This window comes from Triturus cristatus, unplaced genomic scaffold (genome assembly GCF_964204655.1).
Source record: "Triturus cristatus unplaced genomic scaffold, aTriCri1.1 SCAFFOLD_326, whole genome shotgun sequence".
Lineage (NCBI taxonomy): Eukaryota > Metazoa > Chordata > Amphibia > Caudata > Salamandridae > Triturus > Triturus cristatus.
Genome location: NW_028187707.1, coordinates 266387 through 285129, shown reverse-complemented (window position 1 = coordinate 285129; position 18743 = coordinate 266387). Strand labels below are relative to the sequence as shown.

Genomic DNA, 18743 nt, shown 5'->3' with positions numbered 1-18743 from the left:
AACAAGTAATAAACTAGTTGTTGTTCTGTTGGAGAGGATAGATTAATGTTTTGTAAATCACAACAGTGATCAAAACGTTTTCATTTAGTAGCATAGCTTGCACTTTTGGACGGTCTGCTGGCCTCTTTTATAATAGGCATGCATTATGGGAGATAGATTTAAGTATCCAAACTCTTTGACTTCAGGAGCCAGATTGCAAGATTGAGCTGTTGAGTGTTGGGATGTCTCACCCTGGCCCCGCTGTGAGTGAGAAGGTTTGGGTAGTTGGGTAGCTTCTTGTGAGGTACTAGGTATAGCTCTAATAGTGTCATGTATCATGGTTGTCGAGCCCATGTGGGAGCATCAAGGTTAAAGAAGTGTGTCAGAGTTTCCTGACCACCTATGGAATGAGTTGGAGAGGCAGAAAAGCATATGCAAATATTCCAGACAGGTTCATTCACAGTGCGCTCCCCTTGGATTGTGGTTGTCTGGATGCAAAGCTTTGGTATTTTATGTTTTTGACGGTGGTGAACAGATCTGTTGTTGGGGCTTCCTCACTGTTGGAAGTATTTCTGTAATAATTGAGTGTGCATTTCCCACTTGTGAACTTGTTGCTGTTTCCTGCTTAGCAGGTTCACTGCAGTGTTGTCCTGTCCTGGTATGTATCGTGCTACGAGGTAGACTTTGTGACTATTTGCCCACTGCATATGTTTTGTGCTAGGTGTGATTGTTGGATGGAATGGGTTCCTCCCTGTTTTGAATGTAATGCATTGCTGTCATATTGTCAGTTTGTAGTAGGACATTTTTCCCGGTTATGTTTGGCAGGGATGCTCTGAGAGCCATGTAAATGGCTAAGAATTCTAACATGTTGATGAGCAATGTCTGTCTGTTGTTGTGTGGGTCAGTGTTCCTGAACCACAACGACCTTCATATGAGCACCCCAACTCATGAGTGATGAATCAGTTGTGATTGTCGCTTACAGGATTGGGTCCTTGAAGGCTTTTCCTTTCAGTACGTTTGTGTTCCACTATTGTAGGGATTGATGGACCTTGGCTAAAACAAACACTAGATTATCCATTTTGCCCCCCCACTTGTGACCACTGTGATGCTAAACACTCTTTGTGGGTCTCATGTGTAGTCTTGCATAAGGCACTATTGCTATGCATGAAGCCATCATCCCTATAAGGCACGTCACTGTTTTGACTGGTAGGTGACAATGTGGCTGAAAAAGATCCAGTTTGGCTCTGGATATTGAGAACCCTTTGTGGAGTGGACTGGGGTATGCTGTCCCCGAAACTGAATTGTGTATCGAGATAGAGTTGTATATGGAGTGGTGGGAGATGGGAGTTTGTTGCATTGACTATAAAGCCCAAATTGTTTAACAGATTGATTGTGCTTTAGGTATCTTTTAGACATGTGGCTTTGGTCGGACTCTTGATCAGCCAATCATCCTGATAGGGAAAGATAAGTACGTTTGCTCCTCATAATTTTGCTACTAGGCATTTTGTGGACACCCTTGGGGCTGTTGTCACCCAGAATGGTAGCACTTTGAATTGATAATGACGTCCACTTACCACAAACCGGAGGTACTTGCGATGTGCCATGTGTATTGGGATGTGGAAATATGCGTGTTTCAGATCTAATGCAGTCATGAAGTTGCCCTTTTGTAATAGCAGTATCACATCCTGCAAAGCCACCATATGGAAGTGTTCTGACAGTATATGTTGATTGAGCGGACGTAGGTCCAGAATGGGCCGTAGGGATCCACCCTTTTTTGGTATGAGGAAATAAAGAGAGTATACGCCTCTGTTGAGATGTTTCCTTGTGATAGGTTCTATAACAGCTTTTAGCAATAACACCTTTACTTCTTTAATTGTGCCTGTCTTTTGCCAGTCTCTTTAAGCTTTTGCTGCATGAAGTGTTGCAGTCCTTCAAAAACTATGCTCTGTTCCTCATCAGCCTACAAGATGGCATCTTTTGTTTCATTGGAGCCAGTGGAGTGTCCTCAGAAACTGTGTGTGTCTCTGTAACCCCAGATGTATGGCTTTTCTTCTGTGCCGAAGTGTGGCCATGGTGTTTTTCTTTCCTTGGAGCGGAGGACTGCTTGGTTTCCAAGATGCTCGATCCTAAGCATTGCTTCAAATTTGATGTTTTATGTGGGGTTAACATTTGTTTGCCAGCTTTCGGTGCTGATGTGTCTGTCAGTGCTGACTTGTGTTTTAGTGCTGATGTAGTGCTGAAGTCGTTCCCATGATGTAGCCTTGTCGCCCGATCAAGAATGTTCTTGTCCTTTCTCTGCTTTGAGGGATGCTTGCGGTGTCAGCCCGCGCCTGCGGGCTGTGGTGCACCGTTGTGTGGTGGTGGACATGTGTGCAAGATCTTCTTAGCACATGGTGGGTCAACAGTACTCACAGTACTTGACGTTGTCTTGGTGCTTGGTCCCAGCACAGGAATTAGAGACAGGGATGTGGGCCCCTTGACCTGTACTGGAGTTTGTTCATCACGGGAGTACGAAGCAGAGGTGATGTAATGGGGGCTGGCTATGATGACCCCACCTCCTGCTGTTGCACCGGCCTCAATGTTTTCCTCAAATTCATGCAAGAACTCTGCCTCGGCTGCCAGCTCCTCTGCCATATGTGCCACAAGACAATCCATTTCGGCCTACAGTGTCTTTTTGTTTTAAAACAATGTGCAGGCTTCGCACTTGTGTTCTTTGTGCTCTGAGGATAAGCACATATTACATGCTTTGTGGGTGTCGGAGTGTGCATACTTGACCCTGCACCAAGGAAACTGTCGGAAAAGGTCTTTCTTTGTCTCCGTCACCTGTAGACGGGCAATCTCGACAAGTGTGTGTGTCGCTCACCGAGTACTCGCTTACCGGCGTCTCAAATCTGTTGGATGTTTTTCACTGGATCTCTGATTGAGTTTTCCTTTTCTGTAGGCCGCATAGTTGTCATGTGTTTCCCTCCGACCGCCAGTATTGTAATACGGTGGTCAGATAGAAGCCTCTGATGTCAGGCAGAAAAACTCAGACGAACTGACAGATGGCTTTCCGTCGTACATCATAATGAGGCTCTAAGTCTTTTTGTGTCACTTTCTTACTGAAAGCATTTTACTTTTATGAAAAGATGCCATCCTTTCGTCAAACGTCAATGCTGTGGCTGAAAAACATAGAGAAAGTGCCTTGTGATGAATTACCTCCTTCCTGACGAGCATGAATTCTGAGTCAATATGTCCCCTTAAGCATTCAAGGCCAGATTTAAGATCAGGGTACACAGTAAACAGTAATGCCTTGGTCATCCCTAAGAAAGATCTAGAGGTGTCTTTACGAACGGCGTCCCTATCCTTTGAGGTATATGATGTGGAGGACAGGTATGGAGGACAGGTATGGAGGCCATCTGCCTGCCATCGAGCTACTCAATATCAAAAATTGTCTGTCCACAATGACAGACTCAAGATTATTCAAGGGCTTATTCTCCAAATCTTTTCAGTGTTATATGCTATAAGACTCGCCATCATTACCTTGTCTTACACCGACTACCCCATGTACACCACCTAATTCTGCAACACCTTCACGTAACCTCTATTTCAGTCAGCAGTCACTGCTGTTCACTGAAACATCGATGTAAAAAATATTGTTGTTAAAAATATTGATTAAAAATATAGCCAACAAAAATATCGACTCCTATACTTAAACTGGTAAGTTCAAAAATATTGACTGAAAAATATCGATGTAAAAAATATAGATGTATAAAATATCGACTTTTATATAAATATAAAATAATATATATGAAATATATGAAATAATAAATATAATTTTTACAAAATAAAAGTAATATAAATGTTAATAAAATATAACAAACACACTTAATAAAAAAATAAACACACAAGCATATTAATTTATACATATATATTTACTTAAATTAAAAAATAATCGTTTATTAATTGTTTTAAGGTCAAAAGTTTAAAATATTAAAAATAAATAGATATATAAATTATTTAAAATATAAAAAAACTAAAATCTATAATAAATTAAAACATTGAACTATTAAAAAATATTTAAACCTAAATTTCACAATACTATCAGTGCAACAGTACAGAAAGTGTTGGATAGCAAAGGGGTAAAAATAACTATTCCCTCTCCAGTGAGTGCAACAGTAGGGTAAGTGTTGGATAGCGGAGGAATTCAATTTACTATTCCAACTCCAGCGAGTGCAACAGTAGGGAAAGTGTTAGCTAGCGGAGGGGCAAAAATTACTATTCTCAATCCAAAAAGTGCAACAGTAGGGAAAGTGTTGGATAGTGGAGGGGTAAAAATTACAATTCCTACTCCACTGAGTGCAACAGTAGGATAAGTGTTGGATAACGAAAGAGTAAACATTACTATTCCCACTCTAGTGAGTTCAACAGTAGGGAAAGTGTTAGATAGCGGATGGGTAAAAATTACTATTCTAGCTCCAGTGAGTAAAACAGTAGGGAAAGTGTTGGATAGCAGAGGGGTAAAATTTACTATTCACACTCCTGTGAGAGCAACAGTAGGGAAAGTGCTGAATAGTGGAGGGGCAAACAGTTCTATTCCCACTCCAAAGAGTGCAACAGTAGAGAAAGTGTTGGATAGCGGAGGGGTAAAAATTAATATTACCATTCCACTGAATGCAAGAGTAGGGTAAGTGTCTGATAGCAGAGGAGTACATTATTTTTATTCCCACGTCAATGAGTGCAACAGTAGCGAGAGTGTTGGATAGCAAAGGGGTTAACATTACTATTCCCACTCCAATGACTGCAGCAGTAGGGAAAGTGTTGGATAGCGGAGGGGTAAAAATTACTATTCCAACTCCAGTGAGTGCAACAGTAGGGAAAGTGTTGAATAGCGGAGTGGTAAAATTAACTATTCCCACTGCAGTGAGTGCAACAGTAGGGGAAGTGTTTGACTGGGGAGGGGGTAACAATTACTATACCCTCTCCAGTGAGTGCAACAGTAGGGAAAGTGTTGAATAGCGGAAGGGTAAAAATTACTATTCCAACTCCAGTGAATGCAACAGTAGGGAAAATGTTAGATAGCGAAGGGTAAACATTATTATTCCTACTCCAGTGAATGCAACAATAGGGAAAGTGCTGCATAGTGGAGAGATAAGAATTACTCTTCCCACTCCAGTGAGTGCAACATTAGGGAAAGTGTTGGATAGCGGAGAGACAAAAATTACTATTCACACTCAGGTATAAAATATATATATATATATTAAACATTTCCCAAAAATCATAAAAATAAACAATATTTAAAAACTGAAAAATCAAATATATTAAATATATAAAAAGAAAACATATTATAATATCAATTACTTAGCCATCACACAAGAGTAAGTGAAAAAGGCTATGGCGGTCTGTAAAAAGGGTAAAGTTGCGGGCCCGACGGGCTACCAGCCGAATTATATAGATCCTTGGGGGAGGTTATAATCTCGGAATTGACCCAATTATTTAATAAGATACTACTAGAGGGAATAAGCCCGCCCGGATCTTGGAATGACGCCACAGTAGTCCTGATTCTGAAACCCTGCAAAAATCCAGCCAGCTGTGGGTCATATCGACCCATATCGCTTTTGAATGTCGACTATAAAATCTTCGCTTCGATTTTAGCAGCTAGGATGGGGCTGGTGGCAAACGACATCCTCCACTCGGATCAAAAAGGGTTTGTGAAAGGAAGACAGCTAGCAGACCTCACATATGATTTGGTCGGTGCAATAGATATTGCTTCCACCTATTCACTCCCGCTTGCAGCCCTAACTCTGGACGCCACCAAGGCTTTCGACAGGGTGAATTGGGTATACCTGTCGGAAGTCATGGAAAGATTCAATTTGGGCGATAAGTTTCATCGTACCATCCAGTTGCTATATCAAATGCCGTCGGCCAGGTTACTGGTCAACGGAAACCCGACCAAAGCACTTAGGATAACTAGGGGCACCTGACAGGGCTATCCTCTCTCCCCTCTACTTTTTGATGTGTATATAGAGCCTTTCGCTCAAAAGCTCAGAGAAGATTCTAGCATCGTGCCTTTTAGACATGGTGAATGGGAGAGAGGGTGGCCGTGTATGCGGATGATATCCTGATACTTTCGGCAGATTTGGACACAACCTTTCCGGCAGTCATCAGATTGGCAGAGGAATTTGGGCAGGTCTCAGGCTACAAGGTGAATGCCGGAAAGACCGAGATTATGACCTGGAATGTTACGGGAACTCAACACCAGGTTAGTCCTAGCATGCGATACTTGGGGGTCAGATTTGCCCAAGATATAGCTAAAATTGCAGAAGTCAACTTAGCGTGAGTCTCAAGGGAGTGCCAAAATCAGATGAAATAATGGACCCACCTCCCTTTAACCATCTTGGGGAGGGGGAATCTGGTCAAAATGGCGATATTACCCAATATCACCTTTCTCTTTAATACAATCCCCCTACATTTTGAAAAAATGTACCATCGATAAATTACAGCAGGAAATAAATTCCTTTATCTGGGTATATAGAACTACCAGAATAGCTTGGAAAAAACTAAGGCGTAGGAGAGAGAAGGGGGGTCTTGCGCTACCTGACCTACTGTATTATGCCTGGGCGTTTCAACTTTCACATTCCCGGATGCTATTAAAAATGCCTGTAAGTACTGGGGGAGGAGGCATGTTTCTGGCCAAGTTAAGAGGGGCTGGTTTACAGGAAGAGGGCTTTATGTTTAAATTTGGGGTTCAAAAATTCTTTAGGAAGGTCAAACTTAAGGTCCTCCAGGCATTTGCCAGAATATGGGCTAGACTAAAATATTTGGTGAGTCTTAACTATTTTTCAAATCAAGCGCCAGTCTGGAATTCACCGGGCTCGTCGGAATGCCTCCAGGACAGATTGGCTGTACCACTCAAAGAAGCAGGGTTAAAAGTATGGGGAGACCTGGTTAGTGAGGAAACCCTTATCTCATGGGAAGAACTAAGAGAGAGAGTGGGTGTGGGTCTTTCAAAATTCAAGTACATCCAGTTGCAGAGTTGGGTACAATCCCAGATCAGACAGAAAAAATCCATAGGTGGGGGCATTAGTATTGAACAACAGTTAGTCGAGAGGACAGCGGGCAAGAAAGAGGTTTCCCACTGGTACTGGGCTATAGAGGAGGCTGTAGATGGCGAATTCAAACTTGCAAATGAAATGTAGAGTGAACATATTCCAAGTTCACAGTGTGAACTTCTATTGCAGAACTCATTTAAAACTCTCTTTAGTATAGTAAAACCTGCCTGGCTGAAGAGAAACCACTTGTTCACCGTGCACAGGGCCTATTTATCTCCTCTCAGGTTATCTACATTTTTGAATGGGTTCCAAGTAATTTGTAAGAAGTGTGGTCTGGTTGAAGCCTCAGACATACATAGGTTCAAAGACTGCCCCGCCATCACCTTCTTCTGGGAAGAAGTACGGAATAAGCTGGAAAACATCTTGAGTGCCCCAATCCAAATTGACTTAACCCTGATAATTTTTGGTATTAATAGTCAAATCGCCGGTCTAGCCAGATCTCTCTTATTTTATGCTATGTTGTTGGCCAGGAGGCAAATATGTAAGAATTGGATAGATCCTGCCCCTCCCACTCATTCAGAATGGTTGACATCACTATACGAGTCATCCAAGATGGACCTGTCCAGAGCTTGCAGTAGGAAAACAATCGCATATTGGGACTTGCTGCTTCAATGGAAAAAGGCCAAGAATGAAAGTGTGCGATCCATCTATGTACTCTCGCTTTACTTATACTCTTATGAAGGGCGGGTCCTATAATTATGCCTCCTGGTTAGTCTTTGGACCATGTTGGGCTTCCCCGTGCCATCGAAGGTGTCCATCAGGCTCTTGCGGACCTAGCTGGAGTGAAACCTCTCCCCTCTTCGAGGGAAAGTAACATTCAGGTCTGACAATGTACTTTTACTTGCTGAAGGCACCGAGAGATTCCATCATAAAGCCTACGTCTCCCCAGATCGTTGAGTAAAGGTACGGACAGACGGTATGTTCAATGTGGTTGGAGGCGAATGAGGACCAAAAAAAATCAAAATAAAAAAATAAACACTTTAATTACATATAACAAAAACCTACAAATATTATTATAAAAATAATAAATACATTGCAAAAATAATTTTAAATTAGAAAATATTTACAAAGAAAAAAATGCATTAATACATAAATGTATTAATTTTGTTTCCTACCCTATAATACCACACCAACAACAAAACACTTCAACATTTTAAATTAATTTACTTCCATAATTAACATAATTAATAATAATTTTTTTTAAATTAATTAAAAAAAGGTAATAAACTTTAATTGACTACACACACTTTAACACTATAATATCCACAACACTCACCTAAATTAAACTATAAAATAATAAAACACAATTACAACTTATTTTCAAATTAAAAACTATTAACAACTATTAATAAAGTAATTAAAATGTATTTAAAACCCACTCTTTACCCCGTAAAGCATTAGCTACAAAGAAGAGTCACACTACTGCTCCTGTCTCTAATGAATGAAAGTGAATTTATAACAGCGCGAATTGCTGCCCTGAGGCGTCCAAGCGCTAGAGGAACCAGTTGGTAGGGTGGGTGAGGTTGCAGACAGGTAGGGAAGGAGAACTGAGTTTATTGAGGAGAATTGAACAGGTGTGTTTTTAGTTGTTTGCGGAAAGAGGCGAGGTCAGGGTTGGATCTCAAATGAGAAGGGAGGGAGTTCCAGATCTTGGCGGCGTTGGCAAACATCCTTCCATCCGATCTTGTCCTTTTGATTCTAGGGACTGTTGCCATAAAAGCCTGGCTAGATCGCAGGTCTCTGCCTGGACGATACTGGCTTACTAGACTACGAGTAATTAGGGGTCCTGAGTCCCAGAAGGCCTGGTGAGCAATACACATTGCCTTAAAGGTGACTCTCTTACGCACTGGGAGCCAATGCAGGCTGGTCAGTGCCGCTCTAACTGGCAGTCTGCGTGGGATCTGTAGCAGAGTGCGGGCAGCGCAGTTTTGTACCAGCTGTAGTCTCTTTAGTGTGTACTCTGGTGCACCCAAATAGAGGGCGTTGTTGGAGTCTAATCGTGACTGTATCAGGCCCTGTACGGCCATCTGCTTTGCCTCCATTGGGAGCAAAGGAAGAACTTTCTTCAGTGTCCTGAGCAATCCAAAGCAGATGGCTGAGTGCTTTGTGGCCTGGGTGTTAAGTGAAAGACTCCTGTCCAGCCATACCCCTAGGCTTTTGATGTTATCCTTCGGAGCCGGGGGGGGGGGGGGGCTAGACAGGTGGGCCATAGTGAGTTGAAGAAGGTGGGATCAGCCGGGCCCAGGAGCATAAGCTCCGTTTTGTCACCATTGAGCTTTAACGATGACAGAGTCATCCAGGCCTTCACCTCCTCCAAGCATTTTGTTAGTCCACATGAAAGTGGCTGTTGAGCCTCCTGCGCTAATGAGACCACCAACTGGGTGTCGTCCGCATAGGATATGATCTTGACTCCATACGGACGAACTACCTCAGCCAGTGGCCTCATGTAGATATTAAAAAGCGCGGGGCTTAAAGAGGAGCCCTGGGGGACTCCACACTTCAGGGGCATGCTGGAAGACACTGTCTGTCCGTCAAACACTTGGAACGACCTGTTACTCAGAAAAGATTTTAACCAGAGCCAGGCCTTGTCCACAATGCCGACATTCGAAAGACGGTTCAGTAGAGTGTTATGACTGACAGTGTCGAACGCCGCGCTGAGATCAAGGAGGATCACTGCCACTGATCCTCCCTGGTCAAGAATTTTCCTGGACTCCTCGATGACCATTAGGAGGGCGGACTCTGTTCCGTGCTTAGGCCTGAACCCTGTCTGAGTGGTATCTAACAGCTGGTTATCTTCAAGAAAGCTAACCAGCTGGAGATTGACATACTTCTCCACGATTTTACTCACCCAGGGGAGCAGGGAAATAGGACGATAATTGCCAAAGTCCAATGGGTCCAGGTTTGGCTTCTTTATCAGCGCTCGGACTATCGCCCGTTTCTAGGCAGGAGGGACGATGCCAGAAGCGATGGAAGCGTTCAGGAGATTTTTGATGATAGGTAGGACAACCTGAGATGCTAGCAACATGGCTTCTGGGGGTGCCGGGTCAGTTCGGGATCCAGATTTTACTTTCCGAGCCATGGACTCTACAACTTCGAGATCCATGCAAGGAAAGTGGTCAAGCGTGGGTGGAGAGCTTAGAACAGCGTCTGTCCCCCTGTTTTATCCTGAGCTATCAGAGGAGTGGTAGTGCAGGGGAAGGAGGCGTATATTTTATTTACTTTGGCTGAGAAAAATTCCGCCAGGTCATTGCATTGGGAGACAGATTTTTCCTCATATGCACTGGGGGGAGGTGGTTTTGTAAGTTTTTGCAGAGTTTGGAAGATTTCCCTAGGTTTAGATTTTGCAGCTAGGATCTTGTCAGAAAAGTATGCCGCTTGAGCAGCTTTTACTTCCTTTTTGTAGGCTTTTATTTCTTCTCGATATAGAGTTTTTTCCTCCATGGAGTAGTCTAGACGCCATTTCCTTTTAATTTTCCGGCATTGGCGCTTTTTGTCCCTGAGGGCCTCCGAGTACCAAGGTGCTGTTTTATGGGGACGTTTTACCGTTAATTTCTTAAGGGGGAGGATGGTATCGAGAGAGTGCAGGATCCAGTTCTCATAGGCCTGGTTTGCCAGACATGGATCCTCATTATTAGGGGGAAGTTCTTTCATAAGTTTATTTTTCCATTCGTCTACTGGTATCCGCGCCCAGGATCTGGCATGTCTTATCATCGGTGTTACCGGAATGGGTTTCTGGGTAAACCAAGTAAAGGGCACCAGAGAGTGGTCAGTCCATGGGAGGGGAAGCGGAGGCCCAACCACAAAATCCACACAGTTACTGAACACTGGATCTAAAAGGTGTCCTTTCACATGAGTCGATCTTTTTACTCGTTGGATAAGTTGTAGCGCGGCCAGGTCATCGGCTAGTATAGTAGCCGTAGGATCCAGCGGTGAATCAAAGTGAAAATTGAAATCGCCTAACACAGTATAGTTGGCAGCCGCGCTAGTGCGTGGCGCCACAATTGCTGGTAGGAGATTATGAAATTGTTTAGGGGGGCCAGGTGGGCGATATATCAATGTGCCCGAAAAACAGTGGTTGGGAGAAAACTCCAGCGAGAAGGCTAGGCTCTCACAATCTGGGATAGTTTCCGGGATGAGTCTGCAATGATATTGTTCTTTAAATATAATTGCTAGCCCGCCCCCTCTACCCTCCGGACGGTCTTGTCGAATGATTTGAAAGCCAGAGGGGAGGGATGTTACAACGGCAGGGTCGGAGTCTAACGCCAACCATGTTTCGGTGAGAAACACTGCGTCCGGCATACGCTCTTCCAGTAGGAAGGAGATTTCCACCTTATGTTTTGGCAGGGATCTGCAGTTTAATAGGAACATACAGTATTCATGCTTCAGGGTTTTGGTCTGCCACAGGTTAAGGGGGACGTTACATTTTGGGCAAATGGCTGGAAGAGACGTTGCATCAAGGCAATGCCTTTCACAGTCCGGTCCCAAGGACCTCATGCCATGTAGAGCGTCTGCGCTGTAGGCTAAGATCTGTTTAGCCTGGGATGTAGGGGACGTGGCCCCTGGCCCGGACTCAGCGCGGACGAGCGCAGACGAGCTTGCCTTATGCGCGCCTTCGGCGCGCATTCGTCGCGCCCGCTGCGCTCGTCCGCTGCGCTTCCTGTATAGACACATGCTTTATAGGAGGCAGGAGTAGAGGAAGGGGGCGTGGCCTATCCCGGTGGGCGTGGCCTGTGTCCTGGTCAATGGCGGCAGGGGGACGAACAGACACTCGCCGGTGGCAGCATTTTGATCAGCTGTCAGCGGGGGGTTCGTAGCAAGGTTTTGGTGCGCAGGGCGGTAAGTACAGCAGTTAAAAAACACACACGAAGCAATTACAGTTTAAAAAACGCAATTCGCGCTACTCCCGGCTCAAGCCTCAGGAGGTTCCACAATTAGTAACAGTAATGTTCTAGCAGATAAGGGCAGTAAGTGGTCAGATTCTGTGGGTCACAAACTATGCAGCACATCTTCCCAAAAATACCTTAACCTATTTGTGACTTGATTAACGTCTGTGCCCAACATTAAATAGCAAGTGTGCAGAGCATGTGATCTACAGTAGCACATACTACAAACCATGAGACACCCAAGCAGATTGTGAAGCTCATATAGTTGATTTCAAATGTTGTTTTTTAAATTGGTTACTATGCAAATTACTGTCGAGAATTGGTATGTTCATGCAGAGTGTTTGTGCAAGACATAATAAATAAACATTAAAAAAAAAATACTAAAGGATAATATTTCCAAATGTGTTCTTATTAAGCTGATCATCGAACCAATTTCGGATACATCAGGTTCTATGCCAGAGGCTTAACCCGCCACTCAAGAGCGGCAACTGTGATTCTCATCTATGCAATTTTATTGCAAGGCACGGAGGCTGATATTACGTATATATTCTTTATTGCCAACTCACAGTAGCAACTTGAACAAACACATAGAACTTAGAATACACATCTTTTAATATTCTACGTCATATATAATCCCAAGTTAGGCAGCCATCTTCCTTCTTTGTTGCTGCTCACCACTATGATAAGTGCATGCGATTTCATCTCGACAGTAATTGTCATGAGTATGTATGAATAGGATGTAATTAGAGTCTGAACAAAACAGTTGAAGAAGTGTGTGTTCAGTGTGCGATAGGTTCACTTTAGGAGACATGAACAGGGATTTTTATTGAGGCATAGACGGTGTGTTTTAAAACAAAAAGTGATTGAGTGAGGTTAAAACGGGAACATACAACGGTTTTGGGAGTGTCTAAAGTTACTGCCAAAGTTTTTTGATCAGAGGTGTTCAGGAGAAAGTTTACTACTGTCAGGGCAGAAGAAGTGGTTAGGCATTGTGTCTTTTGAATGGGCCGAGCTTTGCTTGATCAAGGCGCATGGCGGTGCCTTCCATAGAGACGACCGCAACCTGGATCGCGAGGGGCACAGTGCATGACACTGCCAAGTGCAAGCGTGCTTGGATGAATGCCAGTTGGACGCGCAGGATTAGAGTGTTTGAACAGCTTTGTAGTTGCGCTTTGATTAACCCAGAATTTATGAGAGGGACAATATAAGAAATGGAGCAGCGCTTACCTGCGGGGTGCCTGATGGAGTAGAGTGCGCTTGCAGGCTGGACCGAATTTAGTTATAGGCAGGTGCCATAGGAGCGTCATAGGACTCGGGTTGCCATTTTGGATCACAGCAGTCTGGCATTTCATAAGGAGAGGCGGCCAGGCAGTTATATTTAGGGCTAGTTTAGGGGCTTTTTTTTGTCAGATTCAGCTGGGTGTTGAGAGAAGCAGAAGAACTTTGGTATTTGAAGTCCAGAGATATTTTGGTAGAGTGCTAAACTTTAAGTAGAAGGAAAGATTTTGGATTCCTCGACAAATTTTAGACTGGTGAGATATATTCTGTCAGATTGGAAGGTAATGGTGCCTCAGAGAGGAGCACTGAGGATAAGGTCCAGAAATGTGTCCGGTAGTTTCAACCTTGGCAACACAATTAGGGAAAAAAATAGATGATTGTATGGAAAGGTTGGAAGGGAAATTTGGGAGCAGGAATGGGGACAAGCAGTTCTGGTCAGTTGGAGGCCACGGATAAGGCGACTGGATGGAGGGGTGTTTGTAAAGCGACTCAGAAAAAGAACCTCAGGCTTAGATCTTCTATTTTTGACTGAAACCTGGCTGCGAGAAGGGTCAAATCCCGATATCTGCCTGACTGTTCCCGTGGGCTATAGAATGGTTATAGCCAACAGAGCTGATAACAGACTTGGGGGTGGTCTAGCAATAATTCTGAAAGAGGAGTGGGAAATCTCCTACAAGAAAGTAGCAGGGCTCGGTCCTATTGAGGCCATGTCCTTCCAAATTAAACCTACCAAAAATCTTTTGGTGGCAGGACTCTTGATATATAGACCCCCTAGCACTCCGATTTCCTATTGGCCACTACTATTCGACTGTATTGCCAACCTATCGTTACGCTACTCCAACTATATGGTGCTAGGAGATTTTAACGTACATATGGACCTGGCTAACTGCCCTCTGGCCTCTTTAGTAGGCGATGCGCTAAAAAGTCTAAATTTTGTGCAAAGAGTCCAAGCTCCCACTCATACAGCTGGACATACATTAGATCTCATTTTTACCAATGACAGGTCCATCACTGTGGATAAGCCGCTGCCAGTAATCTGGTCTGACCACATGCTAGTCACTTTCAAGCTGGGACTGATGTGCCCGGCTAAGCACTGTGGACCTACTATACAAAACAGAAGAAACTGGAGGAAAGTTACCCCTGATACAATGAGAAGTGAATTAGACAATACCACTCCTACCCCCTCCGGTAACCCCTCTAGAGATTCCTCCCTCTTCAATGCTTGGATAACCTCTGCCCTAGATAAGATAGCCCCGATCAAAGCCTGTAAGGTACCTAGGAGTAGGCCATCAGCGCCTTGGTTCAACACTGAACTACAATTGGAAAAAAGTCATTGTAAAAAGCTGGAACGTATCTGGAGGAAAAATTATGATACCTCAGCAAAAGAGACATATAAGGAGGCAATGAGGAAATTTCATACCCTCAAACGCAAAACCAAGAGAGACTTTTTGGCTAAACAAATCATGGAAGCAGAAAACTCCTCAAGGGAGATCTTTAAGATAATGGAGAGTTTTTTGAAACCTCAGTCCCTAAAAAGCACGATCCCGGCGTCTCTTCCGCTGTGTGATGAACTAGCCTCTTCCATGATAAGATTGCGGACATCTACTCCACATTCCCGACTACGGGTGAGCAGGTGATGCCTCCGATATGCCATTTAGTCAAATGGTCAGATTTCCGTCGATATAAGAAGGATGCTTCCTTGAGAGATTTAATGAAAGTCAAGTCTGGATGCCCTTCTGATCCCTGCCCGGCGAGAATACTCAAACTCCTAGCCCCCGTAGTCAACAACACTCTGAATAATGTTTGGAATACCTCACTGGTCACCGGAATCTTCCCTACTGAATGGAAGAAAGCCTTTGTCCGTCCCATCCTTAAAAAAGAAGACGCTGACCCAACAGAACTGAAAAATTTCAGACCAATCTCTCTGCTTCCCGCCCCTGCTAAGATTCTAGAAAAGGAGGTACAAAGACAGTTGTCGGAATTACTTGAATCCAATAGCTGCCTACACGACTCACAATCAGGTTTTAGGGCGGGTTACAGCACCGAGACAGCTCTCTTGGAGGTGGTAGAATCTATTCGGGAGACGATGGACACAGGAAACTGTGCCATGCTCGTGCTGCTTGACTTGTCGGCAGCTTTCGACACGGTCTCTCACAAGATTCTGCTTAATAGGCTCCACGCATTAGGAGTCACAGGGACCGTGTTACGCTGGTTCCAGTCATTTTTGGAAGACAGATCTCAACAAGTCTTCCTCCCCCCACATGTTTCCAGCTCTAGGACACTGCTACAAGGGGTCCCGCAGGGATCCGCCCTGAGTCCTTCCCTGTTTAATGTGTACCTGGCCCCACTAGCATCTATTGTGGAAGATCTGGGTGTCCATGTTGTCTCCTACGCAGACGACACTCAACTCATCTTTTCCTTTAAAGAACAGAGTGAGAATGCTTTTACCAACTTCAGGCAGTGCCTTCTGAATATTTCATCTTGGATGACAGACAACTGCCTGAAGTTGAACACTGATAAGACTGAGATACTGTTTTTTAATCAACCTCTTCCTCCTCAATCCGAGCTATGGTGGCCAGCAGAATTAAACCCTCCTCCGATTCCGGTGAACTCAGCCAGGAATCTGGGTTTTAGAATTGACACCCAACTAACAGGCAAGGCTCAAATATCGTATATATCTTCCCAATGCTTTTGGAAACTGAAGGCACTGCGCAGGTGCCTTCACTTTCTTCCTTTGGAATGCAGGAAGACAGTGGTCCATGCGCTCATCACCTCTCAGTTAGACTATGCCAACAGCCTTTTCATTGGTCTCCCTGACTATCTTTTTAGGAGACTTCAAAGGATCCAAAATGCTGCCGCGAGACTTATTAGAAATGTACCACTACGGTATCACATCACCCCCCATTTGCAAAGCCTACATTGGCTGCCGGTCAAAAAAAGAGTGATGTTTAAGGCCCTGGTCATAGCCCACAAAGCACTCAGAGAGGTTGGGCCTCTCTATCTGAGACACAGGCTCCAAAAATATCAGAATGCTAGAACTCTGCGTTCCAGCAATCTGAATCTCCTAACCATTCCACGTTTTAGGAAAGTAAGGTCGGGAGGAAGAGCCTTTGCGGTAAAGACAGCCACGCTCTGGAATCTGATGCCTAACTCCCTGCGTCAGATAAAGGAGGAACTTCCTTTCAGGAAGGCTCTTAAAACATGGCTGTTTGGCCTATCTGTTATCCCCTAATTTCCCTGAATCTCTCCCCGAGCTAATTCCCTCTCTGGCTGGATGCTAGCGCCGGGACACCTCCGCTGGAGGTAGCTGTCGCGCTCTACAAATGCTATAATAATAATAATAATAATTATATGCAAAAAGAGAAGGGCTTTGTTTTGTCAGTCTATGGGATTGTGATTTCATAATGGATTGTAATGATACTATTTTAAAGGACTGACATGATTGAAGTCTTTTCCAAGGCTGTCCAAATACAATATAGTTTTTTCTTACTGTATGTTTTCATAAACCACAAACTTAATTGAAACCTTCTCATGCTCAGCATAAGAACAAATCTGAGTGTTCTCAAAAATCTAGCATAAGAACAAATCAGAGTGTTCATAAACATCTACCTCTAGAATTTTAAACATACTGCTGCAAGACATACCAATTTTAAAATCATGAAAGTAAGTATGTTTTCGTGGGCTTTATGGCAATTTGATTAATGGTGTCATAGATCACAGGCAATCAGTCATTTTACAATCCTATCTTGCAGATCAGTCACTCTCACCTTCAGCACGTTAAGCTTCAGTGTAAGCGGCTCCATCGTCTTGAAGATCATGTCCTTGTCATTAATTACAAGGCTCGAGGCTGGTGATTCTGCAGAAGGAGCCACCTCGGTGCTTCGGAATTGATGTCTGTCTTCACTGGAGTTGATGCAACTGATGGTCTGTGCACTCAAGGTGCTAGGACCAGCCTTACTTTCAGTCCTGTCGGTCTGACAAGTTTTCCCTGCAGGTGCTATGTGGTCACCATCTGTAGAGGAATCAAGGGGTTAGCTGGAAGTGCTATACAAAAATACTTCCTGCATTATGCAGAGAAAAATAAAATATATGTGCATACGTTACGTGGTTTTCTCAAATACTGTCTAGTAAAATCAGAATTTTACTATTCTTCACTCACACCACCAGATATAGTAGTACTTATTATGTAACATGATCTGTAACAATATCTTGCCTTACAGAGCAAATATTTCTCCAGACAATACCTACCTCTTAAACATCATTTTTAAGAATACCTTCATGATAAAACATCTTATATTAGCAACCAGAGAATTCTAGCAACATCCATAACAGCATAAACTCCCTCTCTATTGCATACTGCAGAACATTTCCCAAGCACTGATATTTCCTGATGACACTACCTGGACACAGCGCTAGAAGCCCTATCTGATCCTCAGTGGCTGCTATGAAAAACGATAGAGAGGAGTGGAGTACCTAATGGCTAGAGTGAGTTAAAATGACATTTCTTCAATCAGATGAGAGAGAAACTGGCTTGTAAAAAAGCAATGATAACCCAGGAAATGAACTGCATCATAGAATCGTTTTAGTGAGGTCACCAGGTTGGACCGGATAACAATATGAAAAGGTGTGGCATAAAGTAACCACCGCACAGCAAGAAGTCCTTAACCATTTCTATGAGATGCACCACAATTTTAGGAGAATTGGCCAAAGCACCCTGTGCAGGACTGATTTAAGAAAGCTTCCAGTCACATCAAGTTCCTACACCAATGGGTATTTGGCAAATCCCATGAATCCTGACCTGGTCACAGCAAGAAATCAAAGGGCGGCAGGCCACAAAGGGACTAAGAAAGCTCCTCACTATTGTACAAAATGTGCAGCCATGCTTTATGAACCACTGTAACCTCTCTAAAAAAAGTTGTACCAAAGCAATCTTTGCAAGCGAATCTATTACAACAAAAATAACACCAGCCATAAATGAATTCAATGACCAAACCATTAAATGTATCTCATTGAAACAATACAAGCACTTTTCAAAAGCCTGGAGCACAGCCACAATATTCAAGGCCAGAATACGAATGCAACATGTTATCAAATTGCACCAAACATTATCTTAACAGCAAGGTATATTTGAGTGCATGATTGGAGAGGAATGGTCCAAAGTAGGTGAGAAGTTAAGGGCTGAAGGGTAGTCTACACATGAATACACTGTTATTTGTAGCTAAAGGGCACTATTGATTTTTGACGGGGTTTCCTATCCACTACTTCAAGATAGTAGAAAAGCCTGTTATTTGACATCTTAATGAGTATTCAATAAATAAATTTTTATTCGGTAAATAAAATCACCATAAAAGAATACAGACCAGAGATGATAAAATCAAATTCATTGGTAAAAAAAAAAGACAAAAAGATTACTCACAAGAATACAAAACATATAAAACAGTTAATCCGGTCTCGTTTTCCTGGACACCCAGACAGCTTGTAAAAAAGAGAAAACAGTAAAGGTCACATGCTC

The 18743-nt window shown here is 43.4% G+C and overlaps 1 protein-coding gene across 1 annotated transcript in view; it reads right to left on the bottom strand.

The window, feature by feature from the left end:
* Window positions 1–18743, bottom strand: part of LOC146770883 (rho guanine nucleotide exchange factor 11-like) — a 304352-nt gene that overhangs the window by 40515 nt on the left and 245094 nt on the right. The window contains exon 17 of the mRNA XM_085640387.1: window positions 16999–17243. Coding sequence (XP_085496513.1) covers window positions 16999–17243 — 245 coding nt within the window. The remainder of the gene's footprint in view (window positions 1–16998; window positions 17244–18743) is intronic.